This window comes from Myotis nattereri (assembly GCF_964212035.1).
Source record: "Myotis nattereri genome assembly, chromosome: 6".
NCBI classification, from domain to species: Eukaryota; Metazoa; Chordata; class Mammalia; order Chiroptera; family Vespertilionidae; genus Myotis; species Myotis nattereri.
In genome coordinates this window covers 9833975-9859138 of record NC_138081.1, presented here as the reverse complement: position 1 = coordinate 9859138, position 25164 = coordinate 9833975, and the positions used below count along the sequence as shown (strand labels likewise).

At 53.7% G+C, this 25164-nt stretch overlaps 1 protein-coding gene across 1 annotated transcript in view; it reads right to left on the bottom strand.

Annotated features, from left to right (window-relative positions):
- Positions 1–10055: 10055 nt before the first annotated feature.
- Positions 10056–25164, bottom strand: part of FGD2 (FYVE, RhoGEF and PH domain containing 2) — a gene marked incomplete at its 5' end in the record, with an annotated part of 28199 nt that continues 13090 nt past the window's right edge. The window contains 7 exons of the mRNA XM_081094435.1: positions 10056–10596; positions 10913–11059; positions 12163–12309; positions 14823–14954; positions 15740–15832; positions 16247–16277; positions 16363–16442. Coding sequence (XP_080950561.1) covers positions 10381–10596; positions 10913–11059; positions 12163–12309; positions 14823–14954; positions 15740–15832; positions 16247–16277; positions 16363–16442 — 846 coding nt within the window. The 3' untranslated portion in view covers positions 10056–10380. The remainder of the gene's footprint in view (positions 10597–10912; positions 11060–12162; positions 12310–14822; positions 14955–15739; positions 15833–16246; positions 16278–16362; positions 16443–25164) is intronic.

Below are 25164 nucleotides of genomic sequence, written 5' to 3'. Positions count from 1 at the left end.
GGGGCTGCCATAATGCAAGACCACACATGGGGTGGCTTTAACAACAGAAATGTGTTTTCTCATAGGAGCCTGGAAATCCAGGTGCGGACAGGTGTGGTTTCTCCTGAGGCCTCTCTCCTTGGCTTGCAGACAGCCGCCTTCTTACTGTGTGCTTCCTTACATGGCCTTTTACCTGTGCATGTCCTCTTAGGTTAAGGCCTACTCTTATGACCTCATTTAACTATTAGCTCTTTAAGGGCCCTGTCTCCAAATATAGTAGCACGGGTGTGTGTGTGTGTGTGTGTGTGTGTGTGTGTGTGTGTGTTAGGGCTTCAATATATGAATTTGGGGGGATACAATTCAGTCCATAGTAGCATCCCTACTGACTTGCTGATCAATTTTGGGGACGTCACATATCTTTCTGTGCCTCAGTTTCCCCATCTGTGTAAGGGAGCTACGCCACATTCCCTCTTCCTCTTCCTCACTGTATTGTCATGACGATTAACTTAGTATCTGTGAAGGGGTTCTGAGAATGTACTAAATTAACACATAAGACATTTGTAACTTTGGGTCTCACAATTCTGAGCTTGCCCAACATGAAAGACCCTTTGTAAATGTATAGGGTAGAGCAATGTGTCAGTTATCTGTTGCTGTGTAACAACCATCCCCAAATTTAATGACTTACAACAATCTATTACCTCTTTCGGTTCTGTGAGTTCCTCTGCTTGTCTTATGCGTGCAGCTGCAGTCCGTTGGCAGCGTGGCGTGGTTGGGGGGCCTAGGCTTCCTCTCCTCCAGTCTTCCACGCTGGGCTTCTTTACTTGATGATAGAAACATTCTGAAAGGGAGCCCAGCCTCAGAAGGTGGGCACCATCACTCCTACCACATCCTATTGGTCAGAGCAAGTCACAAAGCCAACGCAGACTCCAGGGGAGGTGGCATAGATGCCACCTTGTGGCAGTAGGAACAGCAGAGTCCACTGCCAAGGACCAAGGGTGGGGGTAATTCTGTCGGAGGTCATGGCTGTCACAATCTTAGGATGGTGTACGGAGTCCAAGTGCTGGGTCAGCACGCCCCACTCACGCACCCAGAGACCAATGAACTTCGGCTTTACTCTTGGCCTGGTGCCTCCCCGCTTGCTCCTAACTCCATTCTCATCCAGCTCGGCCCACAGCCTGGTCACTGGCTGTGTCTGGTTTGGGGCCCTGTTTATGCTATGCCCTTTGGCCTTGCTGACGCATCTGAGGACTTTGATTTGGATTACCTTCCAGCGTCCTGCTCCTGGCCGGCCCCTCCCTGCTTCCAGGAACTCACGACCCAGCCCAGCCCTCCTAATTGCCCTCTGGCAGGGCCCGCCCTCCTTTTGGGGAAGTTCCTTCTCTTGACCAATTTCCCAGAAAAACTGCATAATCTGCCTGAAAGTACAAAATATTTCTCTTCCCTTTTATTTACCGCAACTTAATAAGCGCCAGTATTTTAGGCCTTTGAGAAATTCTACAGTTTATGCTCCCAATTTTAGTCACTTTTTTGGGGGGGGTTCTCTCACACCTGTCATCGAGAGCTCATGCGTTATTGAGGGTATAAACCCGGGATGTTGTTATTGATAAGAGCTATAAGAGGAAGGCCCTGGCCGGGTAGCTCAGTTGATTAGAACATCGTCCCAATATGCCCAGGTTGTGGGCTTGATCCATCAGGGCACATACAAGAAGCAACCAATGAATGTATAAATAAGTGGAACAACAAACTGATGTTTCCCTCTCTCTAAAAATAAATGTTAAAAAGAGCTACAAAAGAAAAAGATAATACCAGTAAGACAGAATCTCACAGGATGCTTTATTGGGTGTCAAACAATTTCATGAATCACGTTTCCCTAATTGAACTGAATTTTTTTGATGTAGTAGTAGAACCTGCTGCCGAAGGGGTCTGCAAGGCTGAACATAGAATTATTTTGGTAATAACATTTGGATTTTTTTTTTTTATAAACCAAGTTTTTTGTAAGGAACAGCTTTATGGTAAAGATATTAACTTGATAGCTACTTAAATTATTCTAGTGTTGTAAGGTGTATTACATGGAAAAAAAAACACAAGGTGTACAACAGCTGCATAGTTCAGTACCTGTTGTGTAAAAGGGGGAGAAAAATATAGACTATAACATCATGCATGGGGCGGGGGCGGAGGGGCGGGGGGGGGGGAGGGTGTGAGTGTGTGTACTATCTCCTTTCCTTAGAAGTATCTATAAGAAACCAGTAATAATGACTCTTGGGAGAGAAGCAGGGGTGTCTGACAGCAGGATGGGGGAGGGGTGGGGTTACCCTCGTACTTTGGAGTCAGTCAGTGCTGTGGGGGCTCAAGGTTGCCCAGGGTGCTGGAGCGTTCTGGGCCTGGGTCTGAGGTGGTCACGTGGGTGAACACACGTGGAAAGCCATCAAACCGTAGACATGCACTTCGTCACACGTTGTACTTTCAAGAAAATGGTGTCTTTTCTTGGTATGAAATAAGATTTTATTACTACATTTAATATTTATAATAAATCAAGGAAAGCAGCCATCTTTTCACCATTTAACAAGTAACATAAAATGCTTAATTCTTTCTAAGTTAACTATATAACATAAAATATGATTCGTTAGCAAAAAGATTTTAAAGCGGCTTACATCATGTTTGAATTAGAGCCTAAATGTTTATGAACCCACAGATTAAATATTACTGTGTGTTCTGGCAGCAAGTGATGTCTTTTCATGAAAAAAAATTAAATATATTAAAAATAGTGTTTTCAAAAGAAAAATAACGTCAGACCAGGATGCACTGCCTGGAGAGCCTCCGCCCCCTGGGTCTGGGCATAACCACAGTGACGGAGGGTAGAGGTGGCCCGTGTCCCCGAGAGCTTGACAAATCAGAGCCCAGCGGAGGACGGAGGAGAAGTCCCAGGGAGCCTCGGCGACCGGGAGCCTGCTGCCCGCTGCGCGTCCTGGCACCGCTGAGGCTGACCAAGAACCCTCTGAGAGGCAAGAGAGGAAATGAAAACGGGAGAACGAAACCGTTTACTAATACTCACTTGCTCAGCATGTTGCCATTTTCAGAGCCCTTGCCGGTCCATTATGTCGTCTGACCTGTAAAACCCTGGCGAATGGGCACGTGCTGGTCACCCCGCTGCATGAATGAGGAAGGAAGCTGAGGCCTGGAGAGCGAAGTCACAAGGAGGTGGCAGAGCCAGGACTCAAACCCGAGACGCGCGGTTCCAAGTCCCATGTGCTTCTCGCTGCTTCCCAGAGAGGCCATCGGCCTCGGGCGTCCAGCCAGCCCTGACTTCCCCGCTTGCCAGCGGCTGGTTCCGGGCCAGTCGCCGGATCTCGGTGCCTCCCTAGTCTCACCTGGACGACGGAGCCGGTGTGAGGAAGAGATGGGCTGACACGTGGAAAGCACACCGGAAGTGCTCATCAAAAGTTGGCTTTTGTCGTTATTCCCAGAGACAAAGGGAGACGCGAGGAGAATGGCAAAGAGGAGAAAGGAGAACCATGCAGAGAAGCGGGTGAGGAGGACGGCCCAGAGGCAGAAACGGCCGCAGCACGTCCACGCACGGCTCCTGCCCAGCCAGGGACAACAGGAGGGGGTGACGAGGCAGAGGCCAGGGTCAGGCAGGAGCTCCAGTAGGCAGGTGCCTCACCCCTACCTTGGCCTGCCACCTGCAGGAGCCCACGGTTTGCATGGGCCTAGGGGTGCTGGTCCAGACAGAACGTGAGGCCCATGGGGGAGAAATGAGAGGGAAAGGCTCATGGCCTGGATGGAACTCAAGATGCGGACAGGTGAGCTGAGCTGGCCTGACTTCATTTCCTCAGCGTGCCAGCCCCAGCCCAGTGGTGCGCTGGCAAAAATTAACAACCTCCTGATGGGCGTGAGGGGCAGTGCTGGGGGCGGGCAGGCATGAGCATCCCATGACCTCATCGATGTAGCCATTGGTGGGTAAGAACAAGGTGACCGCCTTGCTGAGTCTGAGCCACGCAATCCACCCATCGGTGTCAGAACTCTAGTGACGCGAACGGGGGGAGGGAGGGGGGGGGGGCAGAGGCTGGGGACAGTGGCAGCGAGCAGACATCGGCTTTGTCCTCTGGGAACTTCCATGCTTTGGTGGAGGAGACAGACACTGATCATATAAACAAGCTAGATGAAGCTGGATGATGACCGTGAGACACTGAGAAAGTGCAGCGGGGGCAGGGAACAGAGGGCATGGTGTGCTAGGTAGGCAGGTGGACAGGGAGCCCCGCCAAGGAGGGGCGTTGGGGCAGAGACATGCGTGAGGGGAGGGGGTGCCATGTGGATTTCTGGGCGAAGAGTTTCTAGGCTGAAGGAACAGCAGGTGCCAAGGTTCTGAGGGGAGTGTCCTGAGAGAGGCGGATGGGCAAGGGAAGGGGTGAGCTCCGACAGGCAGCCGGGGGCCAGATCCCAAAAGGCCTGGAGGACCATGGGAAGGAGGATCAGGTGGAGTTTTAACTGATGCCCCTGGAGGGTTGGGACCAGGATCCTGGATTGGGGTGTCAGGTAGAAAAGAACTCCTTTAGCCCTGGCCGGCTTGGCTCAGTGGATAGAGCGCTGGCCTACAGACTGAAGGGTCCCGGGTTCCATTCCGGTCAAGGGCACATGCCCGGGTTTTGGACTCCATCCCCAGTAGGGGGTGTGCAGGAGGCAGCTGATCAATGATTCACTCTCATCATTGATGTTTCTATCTCTCTCTCCCTCTCCCTTCCTCTCTGAAATCAATAAAATTTAAAAAAAATTTTTAAAGAACTCCTTTATTTTTAAAAATATGTTTGTAGTGATATTTTTCAAAGAGAGAAGAGAGAGAGATAGAAAGAGCGATGAGAGAGAAACATCGATCCACTGTCTCCTGCATGCCTCCTACAGGGGATCCAGCCTGCAACCCGGGCATGTGCCTAACCTGCGCCTGATCTCTGGTGCATGGGACCCTACTCAGCAAACGGAGCCACATGGCGGGGCTGAAAAGAACTCCTTGGGGCTGTTTGCAGAAGGACCACCAGGGGGCGAGTGGAGAAGCAGGGAGAGCAGCTCTTGCAATCAAGAGAAGGAGAGGGAGGGGGCGGGGGAGGGGAAGAGGGAAGGAAGGGGTGAGGAGGAGAAGGGTGGGGAGGGGAGAAGGGGGGGATGTGGTGAGCAGGAGCGGGAGGGGGAAGAGGGAGGGGAGCGAGATGATGGTGGCTTGCACAGAGGGGTGGTCTGTGAGGGGTGTGAGGGGTGAAGAAAGGCTCCATTTGGGACACCCTGAAGGTAGAAGCAGCCACACTAGCTGCTGGAACACACTATCCAGAAGTGCAGCTCCATGAAGGACTACTGTAGCTAAGGACTCCAGGCGGTTCAGCCCCTCCTGGGGGCGGGGAGCCTTCCCTAGTTACCTTGTTCGCTTTCCCACAAGGGGCATTTCCTCTGTTTACAATAACTACCTGGAGGCTCAGAGAGGCTGGGTGACTGCTCAGTGCCCACAGCAGAGCGGGGATGTGAGCATGGGTGCCTTCCCCGAAGGACTTTGGGAGGATTAGGACACTGCCTGACACATAGTGGGTGCTCACATGATTGTGAGTTTACAAAAGATTTCCTACTAAGGGCCCCTATTTCTTTACATTCATAGACTCCCCCCCCCCCAACTTTATTGAGCTATAATCTATATATATAAAAGCCTAAGCGACCTTTATGACTGGTCACTATGATGCTCACTGACCACCAGGGGGCAGACGCTCAATGCAGGTGCTGCCCCCTGGTGGTCAGTGTGCTCCCACAGGGCGAGTGCTGCTCAGTCAGAAGCTGGGCTCACAGCTGGAGAGCCCAGCAGCAGTGGCAGGAGCCTCTCTTGCTTCTGGGGCAGCGCTAAAGAGCAGCGATCTGAGCAGCAATGAGCAGCAAGCAGGTGGGTGGTAAGGAGCATGGGTTCCTGGACTGTGAGAGGGCACAGGCTGGACTGAGGGACCACCCCCCGCCCCTCAGTGCACAAATTTTGTGCACCAGGCCTCTAGTTGAGAAATAAAAATTGTATGGATTAAACGTGTACAATGTGATGTTTTGATACAGTCATAAGCGTTTTGTTATTGTTAATCCTCACCCGAGGGTATTTTTTCCCATTTTTAGAGAGCGTGGAGGGGAGAGCAGGAGGGGAGAGAGAAAGAGGGAGAGAGATTGATGTGAGAGAGACACATGGATTGGCTGCCTCCCGCACAAGCCCACTGGGATCGAGCCTACAGGATATGTGCCCTTGACTGGGAATTGAACCTATGACCCTTTGGGGGCATGGGCCAACACTCTAACCACTGAACACACCAGCCAAGGCCAGTCATAAACTTTTAAAAGGCTGTAAGCAGTACCCATCCACCAGAATGGCTAAAATTAAAAACAAATATATAACAACCAAAACCCCGACCGTGCCAAATGTTGGCAAGGATTCGGGCAATGGGAATGCTCATCACTGCTGATGCGAATGCAAATGGCACAGCCCCCCTAGAAGACAGCTTGGCAGTTTCCGAGAAAGTTAATCATGTGCTTGCCATACGACCTCGTGGTCCAGTTCTAGGTACTTACCCTAGAGAAGTAAAAATGTGTGCTCACACAAAACCTGAACACGAATGCCGATAGTCCAGAGCGGCGTTATTCATAATTGCCCACCCTGGGAATAACCCGGACGTCCTCAGCTGGTAGGGGGGTGGCCACTTGTGGCACGCCCGCTCAGCCCTTTCCGTGTGGGGGACTGTGCCAACTAAACAAGGGCTCCAGTCTTGGTGTGTCTTCCTTTTGTTTCTACACATTCTCCTGTCTTGTCACACTGGCCTGTCTCCTTGGGGTAAATTCTCAGGGTTAGAATGTGGGGGTGAGTGCAGCTAGAATATTGGGATGCATGTAGTTAGAATGTCAGGGTGTGTGCAGTTAGAATGTCGGGGTGAGGCACACTCCCCCTCCAATGAGCATGTCTGTGCCATCCCCCCACAGGCACGTACCCCCCAACCTCTAAGGGACCCCATGAGACTTGCAACCAGGGGAGCCATGGGCAGCGGTAGCTCGCCCCAGGCCAACCCCTGAACCCGTCTCCAAGGCCCTTTCCTCGGACCTCTCAGGGAGCTAGAGCAGCCCCGCCTACGCTCTCCTGCTGCTGCTTCTGGGCCCGTCCTTGTGTCACTGTCCCGGGTGTATTTTTGCTGCCATCCTGGACCCAGTACCCTTTGGCCCAGTGCTGTGCAGCCCTTCGCTTTGGATAGTCCCACCCCCCGTCCACTTTTCCTTAAATAAATTCCATTTTCTTTTTTAAAAAAGTAGAATGTTGGGGTGAGTGCAGCTAGAATATAGGGGTACATGTAATTAGAATGTTGGGGGGTGTGCAGCTAGAATATCGGGGTTAGTGCAGTTAGAATGTCGGGGTGCATGTAGTTAGAATGTCAGGGTGCATGTAGCTAGAATGTTGGGGAATGTGTGGTTAGAATATTGGGGTGAGTTACCTAGAATGTTGGGGTGAGCGCAGTTGGAATGTCGGGGTGCATGAGCTAGAATGTTGGGGAATGTATAGTTAGAATATTGGGGTGAGTGCAGTTAGAATGTCGGGATACATGTAGTTAGAATGTCGGGGTGCATGAGCTAGAATGTTGGGGAGTGTCTAGTTAGAATGTCAGGGTGAGTGCAGCTAGAATATCGGGGTGAGTATAGTTAGAATGTTCGGGTGAGTTACCTAGAATATGGGGGTGAGTGCAGTTAGAATGTCGGGGTGCATGTAGTTAGAATGTCGGGGTGCATGAGCTAGAATGTTGTGGAGTGTGTAGTTAGAATGTTGGGGTGCACAGGGCTCAGTCCTTGGACCTCTTCCTTTAGTCTCATGCACACTTTAAACCCCCATCTCTGGAATGACGGCTCCCATGTCTACATCCCAGCCCAGACCTGGCGCCGGAGCCCAGATGCCCACCGCTGGCCGTGACCGTGAGGGCACCTCGGATGTGAGTGTCACGTCACGCAGAGCTCTGGATGGATGTGCTGCTCCCCTCCTGTCCCCCCCCCCCCCCCGCCCCCCGACAGTCTCTCACCTCGGGTCAGTGGCAGCTCCTCCTCCACGTCTCAGGTCAGAGGCCCGGGTCCGCGCTGGCTTCTCCTCTCTCCCACCACCCTCTGTGGGGAGTCTCTTCCATCCACCTCCACAATCGGTCCAGGAGGCTGTCCCTCCCACCACCGCTCCAGCCGGACGCAAGCCTCCACCTCTCTCACTGGGATCCTTGCAACAGCCTGCAAACTGCTTCCACGCTCGCCCCCTTGGTCTATTGCAGTGACGGCGAACCTATGACACGCGTGTCAGAGGTGACACGCAAACTCATTTTTTTGGTTGATTTTTCTTTGTTAAATGGCATTTAAATATATAAAATAAATATCAAAAATATAAGTCTTTGTTTTACTGTGGTTGCAAATATCAAAACATTTCTATATGTGACACAGCACCAGAGTTAAGTTCGGGTTTTTCAAAATGCTGACACGCCGAGCTCAGAAGGTTCGCCATCACTGGCCTATTGCAACAAGCAGCAGGAGGGTTTGTTCAAACAAACCAGACCCTCCAATGACTCCCCTCTCGCCCAGCCCTCTGAAGGCCTCCCGTCTGCCTCCCCTGACCCCAACCTTGGCTTAGGGATCACCTAACATCTACCATCTCCTTCTTGTCTACTCTGCTCCAGCCGCTCACTCCTCACTGTTCTTTGCTCACACCAGGCAGGCTCCTGCCTCAGGCCCTTTGCACTGGCTGTTCCCCCCGCCTGGAATGCTCTTCCCCCAGATGTCTGCACAGCTCCCTCCCTTATTTCCTTCCTTGAGGTTGTTTTCAAACATCAACTTCTCAGTGAGGCCTTCTTTGATATTCCTTTTAAACATGCACACGCACACGCACACGCACACGCACACGCACACGCACACGCACACGCACCATTCCCCCTCATTTCCCTTTTACTTTTTCTTCTTCCACGAGGGAGGCCAGCCATCCTGGTTTGTCTGGAGCTGCGGGGCTTCCTGGGACTTGAGACTTCGGGTTGTAAAACTAGGAAAGTCCAGGATGGTTCGTCACCATATGTAAGAACTTGTCACACCGATACGCTCCACATTTACATACTTCTGCTGTTGATTATCTCCCCGACTAGAATACACACTCCATGAAGGCAGAACTTTCCGTCTGCCTCGTTGACTGCTGCATCCCCAGTACAGCAGCCGCACTGGGCTCACAGAAGATGCTCGACAGAGACTGTTGAGTGAGGGAATGGGCCTGTGGCCAGCCTGGTCCCCAGAGACTGTGCCAAGGAGGTGTTCTGGGGCCTTTAAAACACCCTCCAGGAGGCAGGCAGCCTCAGGTTGGGAGCAGGCAGAGTGCTGGGCCTGGAAATGGGCAAAGATCTACGACTTGACTGTTCGCCATCCTCAGGGGCAGGAGCTGGCAGCGTCTGGACCTGGTGGAAGTGGCTGAGGGTGTCCCGGCCCAGGCTGGGGCTGCTGCAGGTGGCCTGCTAACCACTGCCACCCCCTGGTGGTTCCTTATGAAAAAGCAGCCCCACTCCCAGCCAAGGGGCCTAAGAGAGGTGCCTGCCTCCCCTCCTCCACCCACCTCTCCCCTGCTGTCTTCCCCCCTTGGCTTTGCTCTATTGCTCTGCTGCCTGGGAGAGCCTTGATCTGCGTGCACCAGGCTACAGCCTGCCCTGGCATCCACCAGCTGTGTGAGCCTGAGCCAGGGATGGAACCACTCCAAGGCGCAGTCTCCCACCTGGAAAATGGGGGCATTACTCCTGAGGGTGAAAGGAGATCATCCATGTCAGGCTCCCAGCCCAGCGCCTGGCCCAGCAGGTGCTGATGATGGGAAGATGGTGGTGATGATGGTGGTGATGTTGCTGATGCTGCTGCTGATCATCACACCTGGCATTCGATAGGTGCTCAGCCAGGGGCCTTGCTCGCTCTCTGCCCCATCAGGGAGGCCAGGCTGCACGTGAGACACCTGTGGGTGCTCCTGAAACACACCCGTGCCTCCCATCCCAGACCAAGGAAGTCAGAAGTCTTTGGTGACGGCTACAGGCGGTGGCATTTCAAATTTTTAGTTTATTTTTCTATTTCTAGGGGTCTGTGTGAAAGACCCCAGGTGATACTAACGTGCAGCCCAAGGTGAGAACCACACTGGTGACCAGCCGCCCCGGTGACCTCGGACATTCCGGCTTTACCGCTGAAAGGCCCATGTCCCGGGATCCCCCTCAGCGCTGGGCAAACCGGGAGGCTCGGGCACCAATCAGACACACGGCCTGGGCACCGGGAACTAGAGAGCGACTGGGCTCGGTGTGGGGTGGCGGTCAGAGGCCACGGGGCAGCCGTGGCGGGAGCCAGGCCTGAGCGGGAGCGCGGCCGCTGGGCTCAGTCAGACAGGTCCCCGTCCTCGGGGTCGCCAGGGCTCCAGCCGCTGGCCGCCCGCTCCATGGCTTTCACCCAGCGGCCCCGCAGCTCCTCGGTGTCGGCCTTGAAGGTGTACAGCTGGCCGGACTGCTGCAGCTGGAAGACTCGGGGGTCCCCCTGGGGCCCCGTGATCACCTGGTAGCCCAGCAGGGGGATGGAGGTGTGAGCCCGCATGTCCTGGGAGGGAGGAGAGAGCCGTGGGCCGCTGCCTCACACAGTCACGCACCTGCCCCCACTTCCCACAGACCCAGGAGGGAGGGGGGCTGGCGGGAGGGCATCAGGGGAAGGAGAATTGGCTGCCCCTTGAGGACAAAGCAGTTGTGCCCTGGAGTCTGGGCCCAGCCTTGAAAGCCACTAATCCTGTGGCTCCAGAGAACTATGTCTGCACTGGGCCTCAGCCTCCAAATCTGAGGTATGGGGCCAACAATATCTCCCTCGCCCACCCCCACATGCTGTGAAAAGGCCAAGGCCTGGGGGCAGGTGGGGGCATTACCTGGGGGGCCGCATAGATGTAGAGCACGAGGGGGTCGTCCCGGGGGATGACACACCAGCCCCGGGCGCTGCTCTTGCCCCACTTGTCCCCGACGAGCTGCAGGAAGCTGCCCATGAGGCTCCGCTCGGCCCCCGCCGTGGACCCCTTCTACAACCAGAGGACAGAGCCCGCGGTGTGACCGCGTCGCTCCGGGAGCCGGACAGTCACTATTTCCGGTCCTGCAGGCACCCTGCAGGGCAGTTCTTGGTCCCTGAGGCTCAGAGAGGTGCCATCATGGGCCTGTGGTCACCAGCTGGCCAGTGGCAGAGCTGGTCTAACCCTGGTCAGCCTGAACTGGGGCAGGTGCTGGGGGGCTTTTCACCTGAAAGTTCCCCCAGGGAACACAATTAGGGCCTGAGAAGGGGCTGGCCCTCCCCTCTCTCCAGGGGCGGGCTGTGTTGCCGAATGGTCAGCGAGGGTGTGACAGGGGCTGGACCTAGCACAATGGGGAGGATTGGAAGGCAGGCAGATGCCCATGGAAAGGAACCAGCTGGAAGCCCGGGAGCTGTGTTCGGCTGGAATAGGCTGGTCTTCTCCCCTCCCAGGGTCAGTGGGATGCCCACTGGCCTCTAGTGAGGGGGGCAGAGGGCACACTGTGCCGGGCCGGGTCACACTGTATTTGTAGCACGAATACAGTGCTATAGCTAGCGCCCACAGGTGCTGCCCAGCAGCGAGGGAGCACCTGGGAGGGCCTGGGGGGTGAGCCGCTCAGCCAGGCCCGAGGGCAGCCGCGAGGACGGCTGTGGGGAGGCCATGGCGCTGGCTCCTAACTCGCTGGGTGACCGTGGGCAAGTCGCTGCTTGGGGCCTGGGTTCCCATGAGACAGGTTCCTGATCCCTTCTGGTTAGAATGGAGTCTCCCATCTGCCTCTTTCCAGCAGTGAGACCCTGACCTGGAGTTTCCCCATCTGTAAAATGGAATCGCTACCCCCCCCCCCACCCCGCCTTCACCTGCTGGGGGCGTGAGCAGGGACTGTTGGGAGAGGCTGTGCGGTCACTGGATGGGGACACAGGGAGGGTGGCAGGGCCTGGGCGACAGCCTGGACCCAAAGCTGCTTTCCTGTGGGGACAGCAGGCTGCTGGGGGAGGGGCAGGAGGGGTTGCCGTGGGCAGAGGGAGGAGGGAGAATGTGGCCAGGCGGGCCACACCCAGGACAGTGCCCACACGTGGCAGCCCCGCAGCCCTTGGCTGAACGGAGGACAGCGCCCTCACCTCCAGGATGCCCCTCCTCTTGTCCTCCTTGTCCTCAGGGAGCACGTGGCCGGTGAGGAAAGTGTAGCAGTGGAGGCAGACGCGGTTGGGCCTGTTGGCGTCATATTTGAGCTCAGCCCGGTAGTCGGAGCACCTGGCGCACACCACCTGAGGGAGGAGGGCGGGGGGCCGTGGCCTTGGGTGAGGCGGGAGGACCATGTGGTACCTTGGCTGGGAGTGGGGGAGCGGGGGAGAGTAGCTGGGCAGGGGCAGGAGGAAGAAAGGCGAGGCTCAGGGAGGAAGGCAGACAGAGGGGCAGGCGGAGAGCCTGCTGCCCGCAGCCCGCAGTAGGAGGAGAGCTCAGGCTGGGCCTCCCCAGCCGGGGGCTGACGCCGGTGCCTCTGCCGGTGCCTGGCTTCTCTCCCCTCCAGATGCCCTGAGAGCAGGCAGCTGTCAACCCCAGCGCTCCCCTGCACTCCTGTGCCTGATCCCCTTCTCCTGGTGCTCCCAGTCCCCTCTGCCACCCACTCCCTCTCCCAGCAGCCAGGCGGGGCAGCCAGAGGGGCAGCCAGAGGGGCAGCCAGAGGGCCAGCCCTCTAGAGGGGCAGCCACTTGCCAGGGCCGCACAGCCCACTGGCTGCAACTGGCCCTCCACCGACAGGACATGTCCTCCCGCAGTTTAGATTTAAGATTCATGCAAATTTTGCATTCCGCTCAATCCCAGAGCCAAGCCTGTTCCAGTACAAAAATGACGGGCTGGTTGTTTTGCCAGGAAGACCTGCCCTGGTGACTCCACCACGCAGAGGCCCCAAGAAGGCCGGGTGGATCAGGCTTGGGGCAACCGGGTGAAAGAGGCATGTTGAGGCTCGAAAAAAACTCGGGGTGCTACAGGACGTGACTTCCAGGAAGACTGGGGTGCCACTGTGTGTCCAGGATGTGGGCTTGGAAATGAAGGCAAGAGAGAGAGGGGAGGGAGAGGGCTAGTCCGCAGTGAGCCCCTGGGTGTGCCCAGCTCAGCGGGGGCCGGAGGGCCCGCCCCTGCCAGGATTCCCGTCTGGCAGGCGGGAGACAGAAACTGGGCACCCAACCACCGAGAGGATGACTCACGCAGTACGAAGGTACCCCAGGCGGGAGGAACCCTCGCCGGGCCAAGCGCACCTCGCATCCGCACACTGGGGGCTTCGACTACCTTGGGGGTATTTTACTTTATTTTTATTGAGATTTAATTGTTAAATGTTATTAGTGTGTATTTCTTTTCTCCTCCTCCAACTTTTCATTTTGAAAAATTTCAAACCTGCAGCCGAGGCGAAAGAATAATTCAGTGATCCTCCCCCACCACCCATTCCCCAACTGTTAACATTTTTACCTCTCTCTGTATATGTGTATTTTATTTTTTCTGAACCATTTGAATGTAAATTATAGTCATGGTGACGCCTCACCCTTAATTATGCAGCTGGGATCTCCCAGGAGCTAGACTAGAGCGGCTCCTGCCTACACTCACTGCCGGGAGGTTTCACGCGGACACAGTGTCATGACGTAGGTGCGGCTCCCACAAGCCCCCCCCTCCGTGTCCCGGCAGCCACCTCCGGAGCTGCTTTTGTTTCTGATCCAGGATCCAGGACCATACATTTCATTCAGTTGTCAGAATATTTTATTGCTCCCGTGTCCCTGCCTCCCGGGTGGTTATATTGTCCTTCGTGCCTGTTTGTACTTCTTAACTACTTTAAATATTTTTTTAGGAACTACTTACTACATCCCAAGTGTGAATGGACTCAAGTCTTATTTACAGACGTGACTCACCGAGAACAGTAGCTAATCCCCGGACCCGGGATGTAACTCTCTTCGGTCTCCACGTAGGCGTGTCCCAGTCCGAGACATTCGCTGTGTTCTGACTGCACTTTAACACCATTCGGGGACACCTCCCTGCCCCAGCCTGCCCAGCTGGCCTCCGGTCCCCATCCCCAGAGTTCATTAACACTGAGGTCCGCTTCTCTGTTTGCAGAGAGGGGGGGGGCTGTGATGTCAGCAGAGAGAGCTCAGTGCGGCAGGTGTTACACAGCCGGTGAGCTCTGCCTGCAGGGACAGGCCCCTTCCTCCTTCGCCTGTGACTCGCTCCTCTGAGGGGCCTGAGCTCTGGGGGCGGGAGGAAAGGAGGAGGAGAGGGAAGGGGCACCTTCCTTAGCCCAGGCCTCACTACTGCCCTGGAGGCAGGCATGATCATCCCCACTGCGCAGGTGAGGAAGCTGAGGCCGAGGCTGGGCGGGAGAGCTAGCTACAGAACTCAGACGCTGGAGTGCTGAGGGCTTGGGAGGAGCGGAGGGGACAGCTGGTGAAGTGAGCCATGAGGAGAGGACGAGGGCGTCGTTACAGGCGTGGGGCTGATGAGGTGGGTGCAAGGCCGGAGAAGGGCTGGGGCTTGCGTGCCCCTTCCCCTGACACTGGAGACCATGGTGTGGGGGCCTCGGGACATGGTAAGGGAGCAGGTGAGTTAACAGGGTCACTTTGGGGAGTGTCCTGAGCACGTAGTTTAGGGGGAGGGTGCGGGTCCTGCTTCACCAGTGGGCGCTGTGAGGCCCAGACAGGCCCCTCTCACGCCTGGCGCAGCTCATGCCAGCCCCTCTGGGCTGCACTGGTTGGAGCGGGCTAGTCGGCAGGGAGGGGGTGCTGGCAGGGGCACTTACGTAGCCGCAAGCCCGGCAGTGGTGGCGGCGGCGCGTCAGGGCGTTGAAGGGCTCCTGGCAGCGCATGCACATGGTCACCATGTTGTCCCGGACCCACTGTGGCGCCCGCAGGCCCAGCTCCTCCGACTGCAGCTGGGGGCAGCAGGGCGGGCACTTCATCACCCTCTTTTGCCCACTCCGGAGCCCGGGCCCTGCCCACCTGCTCGGCGGGATTCGTGTGGGCTTCCCAGTGCCTGACCCCCGGGGAGCGGACTAACGGCGAGGCCGCAGGGCAGCTCGGTTACTATCGTTCCCATTCCACAGGTGCGCAAACAGGCCCAGAGCGGTCTAGTGACTCCGCACAGCCGCCCAGCAAGCCAGCGCTCAGAGCCAGGTCTGAAAGGCGTCATCCTCTCCCTGCCCCCACTCCTGCCTCCACCTTCCCCAGGGCTTACATTTCTCTGGTGCTTTCAACCCAAACCTGCACCCCCAGCGCCCTCCCAGCCAAGGCTGCGAGGCTGAGCCCTCCCTGGGGCCAGGTGCCTGGTGGAGGCTGAGCCCTCCCTGGGGCCAGGTGCCTGGTGGAGGCTGAGCCCTCCCTGGGGCTAGGCGCCTGGTGGAGGCTGAGCCCTCCCTGGGGCCAGGTGCCTGGTGGAGGCTGAGCCCTCCCTGGGGCCTGGAGGAGGCTGAGCCCTCCCTGGGGCCAGGTGCCTGGAGGAGGCTGAGCCCTCCCTGGGGCCAGGTGCCTGGAGGCCGCCAAGGGGATTGTTTGCTGGTGGGAACCTCTGGCACTGAGTCTCTGACAGGTGCTGCTGGGGTGGGTGGGCTTCCCGGGTCCCTTCACATCACTCCTGGGTGACACCCCCGCCCTCGGAGCTGCCTGGGCAGCTGGCGGCTCCAGGCTGGCGGCTCCAGGAGGGACACTAAGTCTTCCTTACCTCCTGGCCCTGGGCGGCGCCCTCGGGGCCCTGCACCGCAGCCTTGAAGGTTTCATTCCGCTTCTCAATTTGGTCAATAGCTGCTTGGCAGGCCTGGGGAGGGGGCAAGGGAGCCGTTAAAGGGGGGTCAGGGGGGCTTATTCATCGGTCCATCCATCCACTCCCTCGGCAGACACTGCTGAGAGCTGCTGGGCGCGGATACTCAGCGCACACGGGCTGACTCCAGGGGAGAAACCCTTCCCCCAGACTACAGATGTGCACACTGACGCCCCGGGGTGTGAGGGACTTGCTCCAGGCCACCCAGCTGGACAGCGAGAGGCAGCACAATTCTAACTCAGGTGCGACTCCAAACTGCCACAGGGCCGCTCCGAGGAAGAGCAGGGAGCAGCGGGCACCCGCACAAAACCCAACCCGCCCCGCCCCGCCCATGCATGCGCCCTCCCCGCGCCCTCCCCCTCCGCCTGGGTGGTGGGTCAGAATCCCAGGGGCCCTGGGTTGGTCTGATACCTGCATCCAAGAAATCATTTCCTCCTGGGACCTGCTCGGAAAGTGAACACGGTGTTGAGATGGGCCCGCCCACTTCCCCGCCCCCCCGCCGCCCCCCCCCCCCCCCCCCCGCCCACCTGGCCTGCAGCTGCAGGGTGCGCTGCCTCCCGGACACCAGGAAGGAGTGCGGGAACTCGGCGTCACTCAGCTCCCGCACCTGCTCGGATACAGGGAGGGCGTTCAGACTTGCCCCGCGCCCGCCGGCCACGCTGGGGTGGAGGGATGGGGACTGTGCCCAAGGGGCCATGCCCACGCCAGGGACAGGGCTGGGAGCTGGCTCATCCCTCCCTGGTCCCTCGGAGCCAAGCGAAGGCCGCTTACGGCTCCTGGAAGTTGAGCAGCAGCTCAGTTGGCCCAATGTGAGGGCGGGGTGACAGCTCCTGACAAATGACTCATCAGAAATGGAAACTGGGTCACAAATCGGGCTTGGGGACACAGCTTTTGCCAGGGCAGACCTAGGGCCTAGATAAGACCCTCTGCCCCAGCGGTTCCCAACCTGTGGGTGGCGACCCCTTTAGGGGTCGAACGACCCTTTCACAGGGTCGCCTAAGACCACCGGAAAACACATATATAATTACATATTGTTTTTGTGATTAATCACTATGCTTTAATTATGTTCAATTTGTAACAATGACATTGGGGGTCACCACAACATGAGGAACTGTATTAAAGGGTCGCGGCATTAGGAAGGTTGAGAACCACTGCTCTACCCCATACAGCGAATGAAGAAATTGGTTACCCAACTCATGGATCACACAGAACCACCTCAAATGGATCCAAGAACTGGACGGTCAATTCCTTCTTGCCTTTCGCCATCCTCTTGCCCAAGGTCCCAAGGCCGTTGCGAAAGCCACCAATCAGAGAGCTTACTCAGTGGGGCCACAAATTCAGGGCTCTCCATCCACGTTCTCACTCCATCCATGAAACGCTGAACCCACTGAGCAACCCTAACACTCAGCCATTCCCTGCCTCTCGAGGGCAGCATCTCTGTCTCTCTCCAGCTGCAGGCTCCCTGCATAGCTGACTCCGCTTAGGTCTCTGGGTTACCTACCAGTTTACAAGAAACACGTGAGCCCATGGGTCATGTTAAATGACACCCCAGAGGTGCAGTCAGCAACATCCAGGCTATGAGAAACTCCACCAGAGAAATTATCTGATTTTTCAATAAATACATGAGGAAAAAAGTGGGAAAGGGAAGTGTAATGGATTGAAAGGGACGTAAGAAGCATGTCACAAATGATTCAAACAGATCAGCTGTGAGAAGACGTGAGACAGTCAAGGAAAACCGAAGGATCTTAAGATTATTAAATAATTGTTATAAATTTGTCAGAGGTGATAATGATACTGTCGTCATCTTTTGGGCAAAAAAAAAAAAAAAGTTCTTATCTCTGACAGAGACATACTGAAGTACTTACAGGTGAAATAATTATGTGACTGGGATTTGCTCTTAAATAGTCCAGGGGAAAAAGGGGATTAAGAAGTGGAATGCTGAGCAAACAAGACTGGCCCTGAGTTGGCAATTGCTGAAGCCTGGTGATGAGTATATGTTCTCTCATTATTGATGTTTCTAGCTCTCCCTCTCCCTTCCTCTCTAAAATCAATAAAAATATATTTTTTTAAATGTTCATTATAAAAAGTTAAAATCTTCACAGCAATCTTGGGAGGCAGGTATCATCACCCTCATTTAGGAGATGACGAAATGGAGACTCAGAGAGGGCAGGAGACCTACCTGAGGGCACACAGCATCTAACTGGCAGAACGAGGATTCAAACTTGGGTTTTGGCCCCCAAGGATAAAATGGAAGAACACCTGTTTCCAGCCAACCCCGAGTCCTGTAAGCACGGTCCTCTCGCAGTGGTGTGGAGCCACCCAGGGAAGCTCCGAGGCAGACTTGGAGCCCAGGAGGCCTGGCCTGGGGAACTTTGTTGTCATTGAACCCATCTGGCTGGCCCCCTGCCACGTGTGACCTTTCAGGGCGGCTCACCACATCCCAGAGAGCATGGCCCTGGGAACACCCTTCCCCACGCTAGGCCCAGGCTACCCTTCGGGCCCACAGAGCCAGTCGGCCTCCCTGGTCACGGCCTGATGTGATTGGACTTGACACTCAGGGCCACCGGGAAGCTCTGAGAGTTTATAAATGGAGACGCTCAGGTGGGAAGAGGTGTTGGGCAGTCACTCTGCAGTTGTGTGTAAGGGACGAAGGGCTGCTTTGGGGGGAAATGGGACAAACCAGTAGTCCCAAAGGCCAGCCAGGGAGGGGTGCCCTGAATGGTGGAGGCCGGCCTGCACCTGGGGAGCAGGAAGAATTCCTACTGGGGGACAATATCAGGAAACCCGGCCAGACTCCATGACTAATTGGTGAGGGCGAGGGGAGGGGGCAAAGAAGGGAGAAGCCCAAGGTTTGGAGTCCAGAGGTAGGAAGAAATCCAATGCTTTTCATAGAAACGGGCAGCTCCTGACCTGGGGGTCCAGGACCACCGGCCTGTGCCCAGGCAGGATGGAGGCTTCTAGAGGGCACCTTCCTGATCCCAGTCTCCACCTCCCCCAAGTCTGGGCTGGGTCGGGCCCCTTTGTGTCAATTAGCACAAGACATGGCTTCCTCAAAACACCTTACTGGCATCTGTTGGCAGACGGGCGTAAGCGTCAGGTTTGGTTGGAACAAGATACTTGACTGCCCTCTGCTGGCCAAGGAGGGTGGTGACTACTCCGTCTGTGCGGGTGGCTGTGGATGAGGTGTGCCCGTCTTAGGTGAGGTGTGTCCTACAGTGAACGCCTTCCCAGCTGTGCATGGAGACCCTGCGGAGTGTCTCACATCCCCCCTGCTTCCCGGGCTGGCCCTGGGCAGGATGGCACAGCATTAGGACCCAGTCGGACCTCGGGGACAACCAGCTGCTGAGAGCGGTCCTCCCTGACATCCGGGAGGAGGAGGCCAGGGGGCGGAGGCCAATGGGAGCATCATGGTGGCTGAAGGCCAGACCTGCCTCCAAACCTCAGGCTCAGAAAATGGTTCCCATGCAGACCCGGGAGGGTGGCCGGCCCTGCGCCTGCCAGGCCTGTGCGATCCAGGAGAGGGCGCTGTGTGGCTGCTGGAGCACAGAACGCCCTGTGAGGAGCTCACTCTCTGGGACTGGCACACGCTGGGCCAAGAGCCCGAAGTGTCTGACAGTCTCAGCCCCATCGCTATGCATTTTTTTCTGATGACTCTTTGAGTCTCTGTGTTTCTTGTCTTTTCTGTCTGTCAGTCTCTGCCTCTTCTTTCCCATGCCTGGGCTTCTGCCAATCCTAAGACAGGGCTGCCCGTCTCCATTTGTCTGTCTATATAACTCCTCACAAACCTGCCTTTCTCGGTCTCACTCACCCAGGCACCCAGAAATACAAGCCTGCACATGCACCAGCATTATCTAATCCAAAACCAGATAAAGACACCACAAAGAAAGAAAATTATAGGCCAGCATCCCTGACGGACATAGGTAGAAAAATCCTCAACAAAATATTAGCAAATCGGATCCAGCAATACATTCAAAAGATAACACACCACGACCATATGGGATTTATTCCAGGGATGCAAGGTTGGTGCAATATCAGCAAATTAATTAATGTGATACATCATATAAACAAAATGAAGGATTAAAATCATATGGTCATACCAATAGATATGATCAATAGATATCAATAGATGCAGAAAAAGCATCTGACAAAATTCAGCACCCTTTATGATAAAAACTCAGCAAAATGGGAACAGAGGGAGCATACTTTAACATAACAAAGGCCATATATGACAAACACATCTAACATCATACTCAATGGGGAAAAGTTAAAAGTGTTTCCCTTAGTATCACAATAAGATAGGGATGTATTTAAAAAAATCTTTTCGTTTTAAAAAAAAATATATTTTATTAACTTCATAGAGGAAAGAAGAGGGAGAGAGGGATAGAAACATCAATGATGAGAGAGAACCATCAATTGGCTGCCTCCTGCACGCCCCCTACTGGGGACGGAGCCCACAAGCTGGCATGTGCCCTCACTGAGAATTGAACTGGGATCTCCTGGTTCATAGGTCGCTGTTCAATCACTGAGCCACACCGCTGGCCGGGCACCACTCTTTTTTTGAGAGAGAGAGTGAAAGGGAGGAGAGACATCGGGAGCGAGACACATCAATCGGTTGCACATGCCCTGACCATCAGAAGCACATGCTCGCAACCAGAATCGAACCCGCAACCCTTCTGTCCAAGGGCCAACGCTCTATCCACTGAGCCAAACCATTGAGCATGTCAAACTCATGCCTCGAGTTTGACATGCTTGATCTAGGGCAGTGGTTCTCAACCTTCTGGCCCTTTAAATACAGTTCTTCGTGTTGTGACCCAACCATACAATTATTTTCGTTGCTACTTCATAACTGTAATGTTGCTACTGGTAGGAATCGTAATGTAAATATCTGATATGCAGGATGGTCTTAGGCGACCCCTGTGAAAGGGTCATTCGATCGCCACAGGGGTAGCGACCCACAGGTTGAGAACCGCTGATCTAGGGCTTTACCACTCTTATTCAACATAGTACTGTAAGTCCTAGCCACTCGATCAGACAAGAAGAGGAAATAAAAGATATCCAAATTGGAAAGAAGTAAAGTTGTCATTATTTGCAGATGACATAATACTGATATATAGAGAGAGAACCCTAAAGATTCCACCAAAAGGCTACTAAAACTGATAAAGGAATCCAGTAAAGGAGCAGGATACAAAATAAATATTCAGAAATTGGTTGCATATTTATACACCAATAATGAGCTATCAGAAAGGGCAAGCAGGGAAACTAAGAAAACAATCCCATTTACAATTGCATTAAAACATACCTAAGACTAAATTTAACCAAGGAGGTAAAAGACCTGTACTTGAAACATTATAAAACACTGAAAAAAGAAATTGAAGAAGATATAAATAAATATATTGTGCTCATGGATAGGAAGAATTGACATCATTAAAATGTCCATACTACTCAAATCTATAGATTCAATGCAGCAATTCTTATAAAAATACTAATGGCATACTTTACAGAACTAGAATAAATAATCCAAAAATTTATATGGAACTAAAAAAAGACCCCCAATAGTCACAGCAATCTTGAGTTGGAGGAACCACACTGACTGAAATCAAACTATACTACAAAGCCATAGTAACCAAAGCAGCAAGGTACAAGCATAAAAGCAGACATATAGATCCATGAAGCAGAATACAGAGCCCAGAAATAAACCCAGGCCTCTATGGTTAATTAATATTTGACAAAGGAGGCAAAAGCATACAATGGGATAAAGACAGTCTCTTCAATAAATCGTGTTGGGAAATTGGACAGATACATGCAAAAAATGAAACTAGACCACCTTCTTACATCACACACAAGAATACACTCAAAATGAATTAGACAAATGTAACACTTGAAACCATAAAATTCCTAGAAGAAAACAGGCAGTAAAATCTCTGACATCTCTCTTAGCAATAGTTTTCTGCTATATCTCCTCAGGCAAGGGAAACAAAAGAAAAATAAACAAATGACACTACATCAAACTGAAAAGTTTCTGCACAGCAAAGGAAACCATCAACAAAACAAAACAACCTACTGAATGGGAGAACATATTTGCCAATGATGTATCTGATAAGGGGTTAATATCCAAAATGTATAAAGAACTCCAACAACGCAACACAAAGAAAACAAACAATCCAATGAAAAAATGGGCAGAGGACCTGAACATTTCTCCAAAGAGGACATACAATTGGCCAATAGACATATGAAAAATGCTCAGCATCACTAATCATCAGAGAGATGCAAATTAAAACCACAGTGAGATAGCACCTCACACCTGCCAGAATGGCTATCATCAATAAATCAACAAACGACAAGTGCTGGCACGGATGTGGAGAAAAGGGAACCCTCACGCACTGTTGGCGGGAATGCAGATTGGTGCAGCCACTATGGAAAACAGTATGGAGGGGCCTCAAAAAATTAAAAATGGAACTGCATTATGACGTAGCAATTCTACTTCTGGGCATATATATATTTAAAAAACTCAAAACACTAATCCGGAAAGAATATATGCACCCCTATTTCACAGCAGCGCTATTTACAATAGGTAAGGCCTAGAAGCAGCCCAACTGCCCATCAGGAGGTGAGTGGATAAAAATGCTGTGGTACATGTACACAATTAGATATTACTCAGCTACAAAAAAGAATGAATCCCTCCATCTGCCACAGCACGGCTAGACCTAAAGGGTATTACACTAAGTGAAATAAGTCAGTCGGAAAAAGACAACTACCATATGATTTCACTTGTATGTAGAATCTAAAGAACAAAGTAAATGAACAAATCTGAAACAGAGTCATAAATACGGAGTGCAGACCGATGGCTGCCAGAGGGGAGGGAGTTGAGGGCCCAGGTCAGTGATGGCGAACCTATGACACGCGTGTCAGAGGTGACACGTAAACTCATTGTTTTGGTTGATTTTTCTTCGTTAAATGGCATTTAAATATATAAAATAAATATCAAAAATATAAGTCTTGCCCTAACCGGTTTGGCTCAGTGGATAGAGCATCGGCCTGCGGACTGAAAGGTCCCAGGTTCAATTCCGGTCAAGGGCAAGTACCTTGGTTTTGGGCACATCCCCAGTAGGCGGTGTGCAGGAGGCAGCTGTTCGATGTCTCTCTCTCATCGATGTTTCTAACTCTCTATCTCTCTCCCTTCCTCTCTGTGAAAAATCTTTGTTAAATGGCATTTAAATATATAAAATAAATAGCAAAAATATAAGTCTTTGTTTTACTATGGTTGCAAATATCAAAAAATTTCTATATGTGACACGGCACCAGAGTTAAGTTAGGATTTTTCAAAATGCTGACACGCCAAGCTCAAAAGGTTCGCCATCACTGGACTAGGTAAAAAGATGCAGGGATTAAGAAGCACAAATGGGCCCAAGCCGGTGTGGCTCAGTGGTTGAGCGTCGACCCATGAACCAAGATGTCACCAGTCTGATCACTGGGTAGAGCACATACCCAGGTTGCAGGTTCGATCCCCAGTGGGGGGCATGCAGAAGGCAGCTGATCGATGTTTCTCTCTCATCGTTTCTACCTCTCTATCCCTCTCCCTTTCTCTCTCTCTAAAAATCAATAAAAATCTTTTTTTTTAAAGTGAATTTGTTTTTTTAAAAATAGTATAAATGTCCCTGGCCAGTGTGACTCAGTAATTAGAGCATCAGCCTGCGCACCGAAAGATCTCAAGGTGGATTCCTGGTCAAGGGCATGTATCGGGGTTGCAGGTTCAATCCCAGGCCCCCAGTCGGGGCACATACAGGAGGCAACTGATCAATGTGTCTCTCTCACATTGATGTTTCTCTCTCTCGCTCACTCATTCTCTCTCTCTTTCTCTCCATCTTTTCCCCCTCCCATGCCACTCTCTCCAAAAATCAATGAAAAAATATCCTCAGGTGAGGATTAATAAAAAAAATTGTTTTAAAGAAGTACAATTTTTTTAATATATATTTTTTATTGATTTCAGAGAGGAAGGGAGAGGGGGAGAGAGAGAGAGAAGCATCAATGATGAGAGAGAATCATTGATCAGCTGCCTCCTGCACACCCCCTACTGGGGATTGAGCCTGCAACCTGGGCATGTGCCCTTGACTGGAATCAAACCCGGGATCCTTCAGTCCACAGGTCGATGCTCTATCCACTGAGCCAAACCAGCTAGGACAAGAAGTACAGTGACGGAGGACTCAAACGTTCCCTGCCTGCCTTGCTGGCCTCTGAGCTTGCAGTTTGAAACATTGTAACAAATATAGAAGCTAAACAAAACCCCAGAAACCTGCTTTCAGCGAGTCGGGATCTCAGAGCTGGAGTTGATACAGAGTTTCGATTATAGAACCCAAACAAACCAGATACCTGCTTTCAGCAGCAAGGCCTCAGAGCTGGAGCCAGAGCTAAAGCTGGCCCAGAATAAAAAAAGAAAAAAAAGAAAAAAAGGAGCAGTTGGGAGCTTCAGTCGGCCTGAAAACAGCCCTCATCCCCTCACCCAGGCTGGTCAGGCACCCCAGTGGGGACCCCCACCCTGATCCAGGACACCCTTCAGGGCAAACCAGCCAGTCCCACCCATGCACCAGGCCTCTATCCTATATAGTAAAAGGGTAATATGCCTCCCAGCACCGGGGTCAGCGGAGCCGCGAGGCCTCCCGGCACCAGGATCAGCGTGACAGGGGGCAGCGCCCAAACCCCCTGATTCCCCTGTGGCTCTGTGTGTGACAGGGGGCGGGGCCACAACCTCCCTATCCACCCTGCTCTGTTCATGACAGTGGAAGGCGCCCCAAACCCCTGATCAGCCCTGCTCTGTGCCTGATAGGAGGGAGCTCCCCAACCCCCTGATTGCCCTGCGGCTCTGTGTGTGACAGGGTGCGGCGCCTCAACCGCCTGATCGGTCCTGCCCTGTGCATGACAGGGTACGGAGCCCCAACCCCCCTGATGGGCCCTGCTCTGTGTGTGACAGGGGGTGGCGCTGCAACCTCCCCATCGACCCTGCCTTGAGTGTGACAGGAGGCGGTGCCCCAACCCCCCAACTGGCCCTACCCTGAGCGTGACTGAGGGTGGCACTGCAACCTCCCAATCTGCCCTGCTCTGTGCATGACAGGGGAAGGCACCCCAACTCCCCAATCGGCCCTGCTCTGAGCCCGACCAGGGGCTGCACCTAGGGGTTGGGCCTGCCCTCTGCCACCCGGGAGCAGGCCTAAGCCAGCAGGGCGTTATCTCCCTAGGGGTCCTAGACTGCGAGAGGGCACAGGCCCGGCTGAGCGACCCCCCCCCCCCAACCGAGTGCACAAATTTTTGTGCACCCGGCCTCTAGTATGCTAATA